Below are 14,906 nucleotides of genomic sequence, written 5' to 3' on the forward strand. Positions count from 1 at the left end.
CTGTTTGCCAGAAGCTGGGAATGGGCGACCGGGGATGGATCACTTGATGGTTCCCTGTTCTGTTCGTTCCCTCTGAAGCATCTGGCACTGGCCGCTGAGCTAGATGGACCATTGCTCTGAGGCAGTGGGACGTTCTTATGTTCACAGTCTCTGTCAGGAAATAGCTACTCACTTGGACTCTTTGGGGAGGCACAGAAAGAAACAAGATGTGCTGAGGCAAGGAGGCTCCGTCTCAGAGCCCCCGGGGTCGCGCTTGTCAAAAGCTAAAACTAGGCCCAGCCCATGAAGGGGGCACTCCCAGGAGAGACTGTATAAAGGCTGGAGCATCCAACAACTTTGTAAACCTGAGAGAGCTGCCTTGGGGACAATGACAGGGAGAATCCCCCAAAGTGGCTCCTTTGATTCTCCTCTTCTCTGGCCTTTGGTTTATAGAATCATAGAACGGGAAGGGACCTCGAGAGGTCGTCTAGTAAGAACCTTTTGTGTACTTGAAAACTGTGATCAGGTCTCCTCTGTCTTCTTTTCTCCAGACTAAACAAACACATTTTTTTTCAATCTTCCCTCATAGGTCATTTTTGTTGCTCTTCTCTGGACTTTCTCCAGTTTGTTCACACCCTTCCTGAAATGTGGTGCCCAGAACTGGACACATTACTCCAGTTGAGGCCTAATCAGCGCGGAGTAGAGCGGAAGAATTACTCCTCGTGTCTTGCTTTATTTGCAACAGTGTAACACTGTTGACTCATATTTAGCTTATGATGCACTGTGACCCCCAGATCCCTTTCCGCAGTTCTCCTTCCTAGGCAGCCATTTCCCATTTTGTACGTGTGCGACTGCTTGTTCCTTCCTATGTGAAGTACTTGGGATTTGTCCTTATTGAATTTCATCCTATTTACTTCAGACCATTTCTCCAGTTTGTCCAGATCATTTTGAATTTTAATCCTATCCTCCAAAGCACTTGCAACCCCTCCCAGCTAGGTATTGTCCGCAAACTTGATAAGTGTAACAGAGAGACTCTGCTACTGGGAGGGTGTCACCCTGTCTCAGAGGGTCACACCCTGGTGGGAGGGGGCTAGGCCTGTACTGGAATAAGGTCACTTTGTGCTCCATGGTGTGGCAGAACCTGGAATGTCCATTAGCAGGGAAACATCCTGGGGGGAATCGGCTTGTGGAATGGACAAAAACCCCACCTGAATTCTCTCACCTTGCCCTTCTCGCCCTGGCAGGTTACAGAATAACGTCCACGTTTCGCTCCGGATCATCCCCTCCTCCCAGGGGGAAAGAAATGGCTTCAGTGGAGCTGGCTCAGGTAAGGGATTATCAGGGAGCTGGTGGTGGGTTCTGCTTGGAGGGAGAGGAGCAGTAAATGCATAGGAGGGTGGGAGCTGCTCCAGGTGGTGGGAGGCAGGAACTATCTAGGGTGGGGAAAGGGAGGGGACAGGAGGTGACAAACCTGTAGGGTGTGATGGGTTGTCACCCCGGGGTGCACTGTGGGGGGCTTCTGGGAACCTCTGTGCCCTCGAACCCTGAAGCTGGGCTGGCCCTTCTCACACTGCTTTGCCGGAGATTCAGCCAGCCTCTTCAGGCCCTGTTATCACCCAACACGACAGCAGGTGACGTCACACACCCAGCTAAGCTACCTGAGCCACTCAAGGACAGAGAGACGACATCAGCCAATTTCCCAGCGGTAAGTGATAGCAAAGCGATCAAAGCAGATTACTTAGGCTTAGTTTGAGTTTTTGGTTATTTGCTAACATACTAGATGGATAGAATTTGAACTAGCAATTTCTCCCCCTTACTGATGATAGAAGCAGTCCCCCAAGTTTCCATATACAAGCTTGAAATCCCTTTACCCTGGGACCAACACTTCCCCCAGTTCAGTCTTTGTTCCTCAGGTGGAGAAAGTGAATAAGGAAAAGTTATTTACTTGTTCACGTAATATAAGAACTAGGGGCCATCAAATGAAATGAATGGGCAGCAGGTTTAAAACAAATAAAAGGAAGTTCTTCACACAGCGCACAGTCAACCTGTGGAACTCCTTGCCTGAGGAGATTCTGAAGGCTAGGACTATAACAGCGTTTAAAAGAGAACTGGATAAATTCATGGAGGTTAAGTCCATTAATGGCTATTAGCCAGGATGGGTAAGGAATGGTGTCCCTAGCCTCTGTTTGTCAGAGGATGGAGATGGATGGCAGGAGAGAGATCACTTGATCATTGCCTGTTAGGTTCACTCCCTCTGGGGCACCTGGCATTGGCCACTGTCGGTAGACAGATACTGGGTTGGATGGACCTTTGGTCTGACCCGGTATGGCCGTTCTTATTCCTAGATTCATAGATTCTAGGACTGGCAGGGACCTCGAGAGGTCATCGAGTCCAGTCCCCTGCCCTCATGGCAGGACCAAATACTGTCTAGACCATCCCTGATAGACATTTATGTAACCTACTCTTAAATATCTCTAGAGATGGAGATTCCACAACCTCCCTAGGCAATTTATTCCAGTGTTTAACCACCCTGACAGTTAGGAACTTTTTCCTAATGTCCAACCTAAACCTCCCTTTGCTGCAGTTTAAGCCCATTGCTTCTTGTTCTATCTTTAGAGGCTGTGACACCCTCGTGACACCCTTTTAGATACCTGAAAAATTCTATCATGTCCCCTCTCAGTCTTCTCTTTCCAAACTAAACAAACCCAGTTCTTTCAGCCTTCGTTCATAGGTCATGTTCTCTAGACCTTTAATCATTCTTGTTGCTCTTCTCTGGACCCTCTCCAATTTCTCCACATCTTTCTTGAAATGCAGTGCCCAGAACTGGACACAATACTCCAGCTGAGGCCTGACCAGCGCAGAGTAGAGCGGAAGAAAGACTTCTCGTGTCTTGCTCACAACACACCTGTTAATGCATCCCAGAATCACGTTTGCTTTCTTTGCAACAGCATCACACTGTTGACTCATACTTAGCTTGTGGTCCACTATAACCCCTAGATCCCTTTCTGCCATACTCCTTCCTAGACAGTCTCTTCCCATTCTGCATGTGTGAAACTGATTGTTCCTTCCTAAGTGGAGCACTTTGCATTTGTCTGTATTAAACTTCATCCTGTTTACCTCAGACCATTTCTCCAATTTGTCCAGATCATTTTGAATTATGACTGTATCCTCCAAACCAGTTGCAACCCCTCCCAGTTTGGTATCATCTGCAGACTTAATAAGCGTCCTTTCTATGCCAATATCGAAATGGTTGATGAAGATATTGAACAGAGCCGGTCCCAAAACAGACCCCTGCGGAACCCCACTTGTTCTACCTTTCCAGCAGGATTGGGAACCATTAATAACGACTCTCTGAGTACGGTTATCCAGCCAGTTATGCACCCACCTTATAGTAGCCCCACCTAAGTTGTATTTGCCTAGTTTATTGATAAGAATATCATGCGAGACTTATCAAATGCTTTACTAAAGTCTAGGTATACCACATCCACCGCTTCTCCCTTATCCACAAGGCTTGTTATCCTATCAAAGAAAGCTCTCAGATTGGTTTGACATGTTTTGTTCTTCAGATACAGAGTCAATATCCATAACTTCAGATACAAACATGATCCATGCACACAAATAGGATAATCATATTCGTCCAATCACAACTTTTCCAACGACACCGCACATGACGCATCTTGCACAAAATGCATAATAATTATGGCCTAATCATTTTATACTCCTACCACTATGCTGAATGTGGGGTGTAGTGTCAGATAGGGCCTGGGAATGGAACTTCCCCTCTTTGTGGAACAGGAAATAACCCCCCAGCCAGGGCTGGGAAAACTTCCCAGGCTCCCAGTGCTGGAGCCGGAATCTACTGACACTCCATTAGTTACCACCACCCCCAATCTTTGTGGCAACTACAAACTTTATCACTGATGATTTTATCTTCTCTTCCAGGTCATTGATAAGAGTGTTAAATAGCGCAGAGCCAAGAACCAATCCTTGTGGGAAGCCCCTAGAAAGAAATCCACTCGACCATAGCTCCCCATTTTTTAATCTATTTAATATATGCCCTGTGTATTTTGTATCTTTCTTCTAGTCAAAATATTGTGCTGGACCAAGTCATATGCCTTACAGAAGTCTAGGTATATTACATCAATACTATTAGTTGCAACCAAACTTTTGATCTCACCCAGTAAGGATATCCAGTTAGTTTGACAGAATCTATTGTGTCTAAACCTTTGTTAATGGGTACTAATTATATTACCCTCCTTTAATTAATTATTAATGAACTCCAGTATCAGCTGCTCCATTCTCTTGCCCAGTATCGATTTTAGACTAACACTCTTGTAATTAGCGGGATCATCTCTTTTACACTTTTTAAATATTGGCACAGCATTAGCTTTATTCCAGTCTAATGGAATTTCCCCATTGATCCACGTCCTAATGAAAATCAACATTAACAGTCCACCACGCTTCTCCACCGGCTCTCTCAAAACTCTTGTTATCTGGACCTGCTGATTTAAACACATCTAACTGTTGTTTAACATACTCATGAGTTGTTGTTGGAATGGAAAGTGTGTCGTCAACATCTTATGATATGAGTTGCATCATCTGTTTTTCTCCAAATCCAGGAGAGAAATATTTATTGAACACTTTTACCTCTTCTGCATTATTTTTGATAATTCTGCCATTTCCATCTAGTAATTTACCGCTACCATTGTTAGGATTAATTTTGTACTTAATATACTTTTAAAAACTTCCTTCTTATTTTTCATTGATTGATCATTGATTTCTGATAGCTTCCCTTACCAATTTTCTACAATTCTGACCTTCTAACTTATAGTCTTTACTATTGACTTCCCCTTTCTTCCATATATTTTATTTGGAGAGTGTTGGGATTCCTACCAGGGAGCCACCAGCAGGGTCCAGAGACAGCCCCATCTCCTGTATCAAGCTCTGGCTCGTGGGTATGTGATAAATGTGACGACTCTGCCTCCATCTGTCAGCTGGGAGACACAAAGATTCTCTCTTTCTACCCTCTGATGCCTCCTGGCTGCTCTAAGCAAAGTGGGGTGGGACTCTGTTAACATGGGCCTCCCGGAGCCTCCATTTACCTGGTGCTGCTGTTCCGTGAATAGTGGGGCTGTGAGTGGGGCAGCAGGTCCTGAGTGTTGGACTCTTGCTCTTTCAGGGGCCGGTGACCTTCGAGGAGGTGGCTGTGTATTTCACCAGGGGAGAGGGGGCTCTGCTGGACCCCGCTCAGAGAGCCCTCTACAGGGATGTCATGCAGGAGAACTACGAGAATGTGACCTCGCTGGGTAAGGAGTCCTGTCCCCTGGGTTATTAGAAGCTGTGGGGTCTCTGAAGAACCTGAGCAGTAATAACTTTATACCTTTATTCATCATCCAAGTTTTGACAAGTTTCCTTGTCCCCCCCTTTTTTTGCCTCATCTCCCACCCACTAGTATAATTTTTGGACATGTGCCTTTTTGGTGCCATCAGTCATTTAAAAACTGCATCGAATGTATCCTTACTGGCTACATTAATAACTACATTAATCACTGTAGCTTTCATGCCTTTTCCTCAGTGTAAGAGGAAAATATGCTGCCTGTAGAATTCTAAATTGAGTGAATAGGTGTATGACTCATGCCTGGCTTGTGTGACAGTCAGATGAGCTCCTCTTTCGATAGGAGAGCGAATAATGTCGCCATTCAGGACCCCACGGGTGAAGGGAGAACAGAGCCGTGGGAGGGGAGGAGAAGGGGGGAGTAGATAATTCTGGGGTGACAGGACATGGGGAGGGTGTGTGCAGGGTTAGAGCTAAGAGGCAGCAGGGAGGGAGGAGGTTGTGAGAGACGAGGAGGGAACACAAGAAGCTCCCAAGGTGCCGGGAGGTGGTGCCGGCTGAGAGTAATGGGAAGAAGGGGAGGGGAGTGTGGGGGAAGGGCACCCAGGAAGTGGCCTGGGTGGGTCAGTGGGAGGGAGGAGAGGTTTGGGGATCTAGAGCTGCGGGAGATCCCAGACCTTTATCCCCAAATCCCTACCCAAGCCTTGTTGCTTTAGAGCCTTGTGACGTTATTGATATAAATTGGGGCCATATAGAACATGGGTTGCAACCAAGGTCCTGTAGTGGCACCAAATCTTAGGTAAAGGGGGTCATATAAGGTGTCTAAGACCAGGTTATGGGTTGCTGGTTAGGATTATGCTGTCTGTATGTCTGTACCATTTTGTAGTTGAAGTTATGAATATTGGCTCTATACTGTCTGTATTTCAAGTTGGTGCTGTGCTTCTGGGAAACATCCCAGACAAATTGGTGTTAGCCCTGCCTAGCCTGCTGGATGGCCCATTAAGGACCATCAGCTACACAACTGACCCATGGAGAGAAGGCAGACACGCCTCGTGACTCAACAAAGTATGCAGGGACTGGCCCATGTGACTCCAGACTCCATTTTGCTGTAATGTTCCACAGTAAGGACAAAGAGGTTCTTACACCTGGAAAAGCCTATATAAGGCTAATGCCTCATCTCCATCTTGTCTTCAATCCTGCTTCTACCTCTGGAGGGACTTTGCTACATGCTGAAGCTCTGCACAAGGGACTGAATGACCCATCCCAGCGGGGGATGTTCTCCAGAGACTTGATTTGAACCTGCAGTTTATGCCATCACTGCTGCAAGCCTGAACTAAGAACTTTGCCATTACTGTATGGAATTGATTCCATTTAACCAATTCTAGCTCTCATCTCTACCTTTTTCCCTTTATGAATAAACCTTTAGATTTTAGATTCTAAAGGATTGGCAACAGCGTGATTTGTGGGTAAGATCTGATGTGTATATTGACCTGGGTCTGGGGCTTGGTCCTTTGGGATCGAGAGAACCTTTTTCTTTTATTGGGGTGTTGGTTTTCATAACCATTCATCCCCAGGACGTGTGGGACTGGTGGTGATACTGGGAAACTGGGGTGTCTAAGGAAATTGCTTGTGTGACTTGTGGTTAGCCAGTGGGGTGAGACCGAAGTCCTTTTTGTCTGGCTGGTTTGGTTTGCCTTAGAGGTGGAAAAACCCCAGCCTAGGGCTGTGACTGCCCTGTTTGAGCAATTGGTCCTGAATTGGCACTCTCAGCTGGGTCCCGCCAGAACCGCACCGTCACAGTGGCGTAGTCGTGCTTGGATCCACAGAACCAGGTCAATTAAGCTTTGGGTCAGAACCCCACGCTATCCAAATTCGAATTTTGGGTTTGAGAGTTTGGTTGGTTAAAGATCAGTGACCATGAGACAGAAAGCATCAGGAAAAGCAAGGAAACTGCAAGCCTTGAGAGACAGCCTGCGGTTTGAATATGAGCAAAAACTGGCAGTAATTCGAATGGAAGAGAAGCAAGCCTTGGCCCAGCTGGAGAAGGAGGCTGCTGAGAGAGAAAAAGAGGCTGCTGAGAGAGAAGAAAAAGCTCGTAAGGGGCGTCTGGAGCTGCTGGCTGCTGAGGAGAAAACTCGACAGATGCAGCAGGAGACTCACAAGATGCAACAAGAAACTGCCAGACTTCAGCTCCAAGTCAAAAAAGCAATGGAAGAACGGCAGAGACTGTATCCTCTTGAAAGGCCAGTTTGTAACAATGTTGGTATGTTGTATAACTCTGAGCAGTTGTCTGGGGGTAACCAAATGTACCCCAACAGTGCCACCTTTTATGTCAATGCTGTTACTGTGGGTTCAGTAGAGGGTGGCCCCATAAATTGTGCCAGTGCTATGTATGGGAGTGGGAATGGAAAATTCATAGAGAGTGTAAAAGTCAATGGAAAAAGCTGTTTAGGGCAAATTATGGCTTCTAACATCACTCTTGTTAAAGCAGATCTGGTCAAAGAGGAAGATTATTTACTAAATCAGAGTGTGAGTGTTGTGATCCTCTATGAGTTTACGGTCCGTGTGCCTTTAGCCAGAATCCACCTTGAGTGGAATGGGGCTCAGCATGCAGTGATAGCTGGCATCAGGAAGTTATGGCCTAAAGATCTTTTAATTGGGGAAAATGTTAAAGCTTTGTTCAGCCCAGACAGCCAGTCACAGGAGAGGAATGATCTTAAACCTGTATCTATTATGAGCAATGATTTGCCTGAGGTGGGTTCCGCCAAAGGTTTGTCTGTGCCAAAAAGCTGTGTGTCTGTGAGTGGAGTTTCTGAATGTCTGTCTGATGTCTGAGGGTATGGCTACACTGGCGAGTTGCAGCGCTGGAAGGCCTCCACCAGCGCTGCAATTAGTAAGTGGCCACACCTGCAGGGCACTTCCAGCGCTGCAACTCCCTGGCTGCAGCGCTGGCCGTACACCTCACTCGGCATGGGGAATAAGGATTCCAGCGCTGGTGCTGCAGCGCTGGTCATCAAGTGTGGCCACACACCAGCGCTGTGATTGGCCTCCAGGGTATAAGGATGTATCCCAGAATGCTTTTATAAATTACTCTCTTTGTTTTGTTATGCAGCCTCTCTTTGTTTTGTTATGAACGAGCCCCGATCAGAGCTCCGTTGCTTATCTAAAAAACAAACAGAGCTCCTGTTTGCTGTGATCATCTGTACCTGGCTGTAAACAATCAAATGAGAGGCAGGCAGGGAGTGAATGAAACAGCGGGGAGTCGTGTTGGCTGCAGGCTGTTTGCAATTAAGAGTTAAGACTAAGGGGTTGGAAACATGTTCTGATTTTTCAAGGCAGGAAGCTAAACACACAGTGTTGGCTCCAAAAATCCCCTCTCTCTCTCCCCCCGCTCCCTGTCACACTAGACCCCACTCCACCCCCCTCTTTTGAAAAGCACGTTGCGGCCACTTGAACGCTGGGATAGTTGCCCATAATGCATCACTCCCAACAGCGCTGCAAATGTGGCCACACACCAGCGCTGGTAGCTGTGAGTGTGGCCACACACCAGCGCTGCTCCTACACAGCTGGATGACCAGCACTGGAAACCGTAAGTGTAGCCATACCCTCAGAAGGGAATCTGGAGTTAGATCAAGAGCAGAAAGATCTCATTGGTGAGGAAAATGTTTCTCAAGAGCAAATTAAAGTAGATGGTCAGGTTAAAGCCCTAACTGAGGAAGGAGAGGGTAAATTTGTGATAGGTGATGGATTGGTGGCTAGTGCAGCTTGTAGAAGTGAACCTGAAATGGGTAACTGTGATTTGCTGGAAGTAGCTCAGTGTAGTGAAAAAAGCAGCAGCTTATCCATTGGGAGTGGCCATGTGCCTGGTAGGGAAAGTTTGGAGGAGCCTAGGCAGCCTTGTGAGCTGATGGCTGTGTCTAGACAGCAGTTTGGGAAGGGAGGGATAGTGGAAGAGGAGTGTCCCTGTCCCTTACCTGTGTCCTGTGTGGAGAAATGTGACAGTGAAGGAAATGTGCCTGTGTCTGTCAGGGGTATTGACTTGCCTATGGAGGCAGCTACCCCAGTCTCCAAGCAGTTGTCTGTGAACAGCCCTGTGTGCTGGGACAAGGGAAATGAGATCCCGAGCTTTGTGTCTGGGGAAGGAGAATGTGTCTCCGGCTTTTCTGTGTCTGTGGAGCAGACAGAAGGTGCCTTTCAGCCTGTGATGGTTAAGGGGGATTCAGTTGTCTCGGAGTTGGTTGTAAATACAGCTAAGGCCCAGGAAGGGAATGGTCCTAAGTTTGTGTCTGCTGGGGAGAATGGCTCTGTGACTAGGTTGCATCGAGTTAGTGCCATAGCAAAATCCCAGAGACCAGACGATTCTGGTGCTTGTAGTTTGCCAGTTGCTAATGTGTGGCTGGAAAAGGGTGTAGCAACGCTGTCTGATCAGGGTGATACCCCAGCCAGGGCACAAGGAGAGCATGAAGGTAATTTAATTGTGTTACCTACTGACAGTTTGACAACTTGTAGCAAGAAGGAAAAGATTCCTGAACTTGTTCCAGGCCAGGGAAAGGAGAGTGCTTCTAACCTGTTATCTAGGAAGTCTATAAGTGTGCCTGACAGGGGATTGTGTAGAGATCTGCCTGATGGGCCAGAGGTGATTCTGGATGTAAGTGAGACCCAGCAAGAGTCTGTGGTTGCTCAGGGAAGTGTTCCTTTAGAGCAAGCCCTAGGTGAAGAGGGTGAGAGCAGAATTTCTGAGAGGGGTGAATTGCTGCTTAGAAAAGCTCAGAGGGAAAGAAATCCTCATGGTAGCCTGTGCAAGCAGTTTACTGCAACTGAAGGGTGTGAAAGTGATTTAATCAAGAAAGTTTCAGTTCCTAACAGCCAGAAATTTTCTGTTGTGAATGGATCCACTGACTTTCCTTTTGAGAGATCCAGTGTGGGCAGCTTTGAAAAGGTCTCAGATGGAGTAGGAGCTGTTAAGAAAGTTAAGCAGCCGTATAACCAGGTGGCTGTGTGTGGCCAGCCTGTTGGGGAGACAAAGGTGTTGGAACAGAAATGTCTCCATGCTGAATCTGTAAGTGAGCAGTCTGTGCTTCAGGGGCTGAGGACAGATTGGGTTACTGGTGTTTCAGAGCAGAACAGTTTTATGGCTGAACTCTTAAGGATGCAGGGGAGAGCAAGCCAGCTCTCACCCTCAGCCCCTTTGGATTTGTGTGGTATCTCTGTAAGACAAAGTCCAGCCCTAAAATCCATAGCAGCTAAGAAGTTAAAAGCTAGTGTTTGTGTTGATGCCAATTACCTGGCTGGCTGGGAGAAGAAAGACCTGCTAATAGCTGTTAGCACAGAGAGCCCACCCCATCAGCCAGTGACTTCTGTTAAGCAAGAGAAATCAGGGTTTAATCCTGCAGGACTCTCACTCATTAGCCCCCTCCCCGTATAACCTCCCCATCTCTGTGCACAGCGACCCCGGCCACCGACCCTGAGTCCTTGCTGCATCCTCCCGCCCAGAGCAGGGCCCCTTCCCAGGCACACATGGGCACTTTGTTGATGATGCCACAGGCTGGTGGTGTAGCCTGGACAGTGTTTACACCGATAAGATGACGTGTTGGGGTGCAGCTCACCCTTGTACATGGCTACTCACCGTTACTGGAGGAGATGAAATTGGGTGAAACACACAGACACTTGATTTATAATTGAAATCATAGGCAAGGATCAATACACGTAACGATTACAGTCAGAGAAGTATAGTAAAGAGGGGCTTGCACTGTGCGGACTTACAAGCTATGGACACCATTGGAAACAAAGATCGAGGCGCAAGGGAGCCCATCAGACGGGAGGCCCTGCTTCAGTTTACACTGTCTCGGGGACCTGACAAAATGAAAAACTGGTCACTAGGAGACGTATTTTCTCCGCTTCCTTATGGTAATAGGATGGTGATATACCACATCTGCTCCTTTGCTCTGATTATAATAATGTCAATAGCTGCCCCAAACCATACCTGGCCTTTGGGAAGTCCATAATTAAGCATCAAGCCTCAATACTCATGATTTACATCACTGATTAATAAATCATTCTAATATATGAATGCATCCAACTGCTGAGATACTTCATAGCAAACTAATTGCTAGAGCCCGCCCCAGACTTCCTTCTTTCAGAATCCTGTGGCGGATTCCACCCGCTTGTGGTTCCTCATTAGTCTCTCAAAATGAGGGTGCGAAATATCTGACCTGGGATTGTCTCCTTAGGCCTATTCAGGTAAATCCCACACCTCCCACAAAGGCTCCACCTAATACAACACCACTGGCCATCACATACAGCCCCTCTCCAGTGCATTATCAACGATCTACAAGCTATCCTGGAAAATGATCCCTCGCTGTCACAGAGCTTGGGAGGCAGGCCAGGTCCTCGCTTACAGACAACCCCCGAACCTGAAGCAAATATTCACCAGCAACTACACACCACACCACAGAAACACCAACCCAGGAACCAATCTCTGTAGCAAACCTCATTGCCTACTCTGTCCCCAGATCTACTCTAGCGACACCATCAGAGGACCCAACCACATCAGCCACACCATCAAGGGCTCATTCACCTGCACGTCTACTAATGTGATATGTGCCATCATGTGCCAGGAGTACTCTGCCATGTACATTGCCCAAACCGGACAGTCTCTAGGTAAAAGAATAAATGGACACAAATTGGACATCAGGAATGGTAACATACACAAGCCAGTAGGTGAACACTTCAATCTCCCTGGTCATTCTCTAACAGATTTCAAAGTCACTATTCTTGAACAAAAACACTTCAGAAACAGCCTTCGAAGAGAAACAGCAGAACTACAATTCATTTTCAAATTTAACACCATTAATCTGGGCTTCAATAGGGACTGGGAGTGGCTGGCTCCTTACAGAAGCAGCTTCGCCTCTCTTGGAATTGACACCTCCTCATCTATTATTGGGAGTGGACTACATCCACCCTGATTGAATTGGCCCTATCAACACTGGTTCTCCACTTGTGAGGTAACTCCCTCCTCCTCATGTGTCAGTATATAATGCCTGCATCTGTAACTTTCACTCCATGCACCTGAAGATGTGAGGTTGTTTTACCCACGAAAGCTTATACCCAAATAAATCTGTTAGTCTTTAAGGTGCCACCAGACTCCTTGATGTTTTTGTGGATACAGACTGACACGGCTACCCCCGATACTTGACAATTCTAACATATCCTAACATAATTATCTAACCAATTATATCCCACTACGTAATTTACTCACACCTAGCAACATGAATTTTACAGCAGATAGAAACAATTAGAGAACCAGACTGATTAACAAGGTAAAAGTGGTGACCATAAAGATAAGACAATAAAGAAAAGAGAGTTTGACAACCACAGCCATTGATAAGGGATTTATTGCCAGAGAGGATGATTTATAATAATAATACTAACTCTTCTGCCACTTTGAGCCAAGGAAGTTGGCCTTGGTATTTTACTGCTTAAAAATGAGCAGGGATTACAACCATGGAATATTCTTTGTGACAACTATCCCACAAATTCCACTGACCTCCCTTGTTTTCTTTGCCTGGAGTAGGGTTTCCAATTTTCAAACCTGATGTGATCTCGCAGCTGGAACAAGGGGAAGAGCCGTGGGTCCCGGACATCCAGGCCTCTGAGAAAGAAGTGCTCCCGAGAGCTGCCTGCACAGGTGAGGACTTGGTTAAACCAACTCAACAACTGTTTAGGAATGCGGGAAACATTTGGGATGCCCTACAAAGACCCTGTGAGCTCTCCAAGCTCAGGATTGTTCCCTGCAGATGTGGAATCATTATGGCAGATGTCACTCATGGCTTCCCTCCTATTCTGACTGACAACTTGCAGCAGGTCCCTCCCGGTCTCGCTTTCCCTTGAGTGTTCTGGTGAGATGTGGACCAAAACTGATCCCTTCCTCTCTCCTCTGGGGAAGGGTTTGGGGAAAATCAGCTCCTGAGAGGTTTGATCTCTCCCATACATATTTTGGTTTTTTCATCCCTTTTTCCATTCCTCTCTCTGAGATTTCCTTTCTTTCCGGCACAGGGAGTGACCTATGCCTGGATTCGCTCTGTCTCCCATCAGGTGATGGGATGATGAGTCAGAATGAGAAGGAGAAACTCGAACAGGAAGATGCTCAGCAAGTAGAACCACATGGAACGTTATCAGGAAGATCCAAAGGGAATGTTTCCGGGCGTTGTGCACTCCCAGAAAAAGCAAAAGCCTGTGAGACGCAGCAGATGCCAGAGGAAAACTTCAGTAGCCACTCAGACCTAATAACCCGCGACAGAATCCATTTGGAAGGGAGACACTACACGTGCCATGAGTGCGGGAAAAGCTTCCCTTGGAGCTCACACCTTATCATACATCGTAGAATCCACACAGGAGAGACGCCCTACACGTGCTCTGAGTGCGGGAAAAGCTTCAGTCGGCGCTCACACCTTATCTCACATCGTAGAATCCACACAGGAGAGACGCCCTACACATGCTCTGAGTGTGGGAAAAGCTTTAAGCGCAGCTCTGACCTGAGTGCACATGGGAGAATCCACACAGGTGAGAAACCTTATGGATGCTCTGAGTGCGGGAAAAGCTTTAAGGACAGCTCTGCCCTGAGTGCACATAGGAGAATCCACACGGGTGAGAAACCTTATGGATGCGCTGAGTGCGGGAAAAGCTTTAGTCAGCGTTCAGACCTTATCGGACATCAGAGAATCCACACAGAAGAGACGCCCTACACGTGCTCTGGGTGCGGGAAAAGCTTTAATCACAGCTCTGCCCTGAGCAGACATCAGGGAATCCACACGGGTGAGAAACCTTATGGATGCGCTGAGTGCGGGAAAAGCTTCAGTCGGCGTTCAAACCTTATCTCACATCAGAGAATCCACACAGGAGTGAAGCCCTACATGTGCTCTGAGTGCGGGAAAAGCTTTAAGCAGAGCTCTGCCCTGAGCGCACATTGGAGAATCCACACGGGTGAGAAACCTTATGGATGCTCTGAGTGTGGAAAAAGCTTTAAGCAGAGCTCCGCCCTGAGCGGACATTGGAAAATCCACACGGGTGAGAAACCTTATGGATGCGCTGAGTGCGGGAAAAGCTTTAGTCAGCGTTCAAACCTTATCAAACATCAGAGAATCCACACAGGGGAGACGCCCTACACGTGCTCTGAGTGCGGGAAAAACTTTAAGCACTGCTCTGCCCTGAGCAGACATCGGAAAATCCACACGGGTGAGAAACCTTATGGATGCTCTGAGTGCGGAAAAAGCTTTAAGCAGAGCTCTGCCCTGAGCGCACATTGGAGAATCCACACGGGTGAGAAACCTTATGGATGCTCTGAGTGCGGGAAAAGCTTTAGTCAGCGTTCAAACCTTATCAAACATCGTAGAATCCACACAGGAGAGACGCCCTACTCATGCTCTGAGTGCGGGAAAAGCTTTAGTCACCGTTCAGACCTTATCTCACATCAGAGACGCCACACAGGAGAGACGCCCTACACGTGCGCTGAGTGCGGGAAAAGCTTTAGTCAGCGTTCAAACCTTATCAGACATCAGAGACTCCACACTGGGGAGAAGCTAGAGCCCTCAGCC

The 14,906-nt window shown here is 47.2% G+C and overlaps 1 protein-coding gene across 1 annotated transcript in view; it reads left to right on the forward strand.

The window, feature by feature from the left end:
• LOC120381414 (zinc finger protein 850-like) overlaps positions 1-14,906 on the forward strand; it is a 376,174-nt gene that overhangs the window by 328,584 nt on the left and 32,684 nt on the right. Inside the window, exon 16 of the mRNA XM_039499601.1 lies at positions 13,872-14,890. Within this exon, the coding sequence (XP_039355535.1) occupies positions 13,872-14,890 (1,019 nt within the window). The remainder of the gene's footprint in view (positions 1-13,871; positions 14,891-14,906) is intronic.

The sequence above is a fragment of the Mauremys reevesii genome, linkage group 14 (genome assembly GCF_016161935.1).
Source record: "Mauremys reevesii isolate NIE-2019 linkage group 14, ASM1616193v1, whole genome shotgun sequence".
NCBI classification, from domain to species: Eukaryota; Metazoa; Chordata; order Testudines; family Geoemydidae; genus Mauremys; species Mauremys reevesii.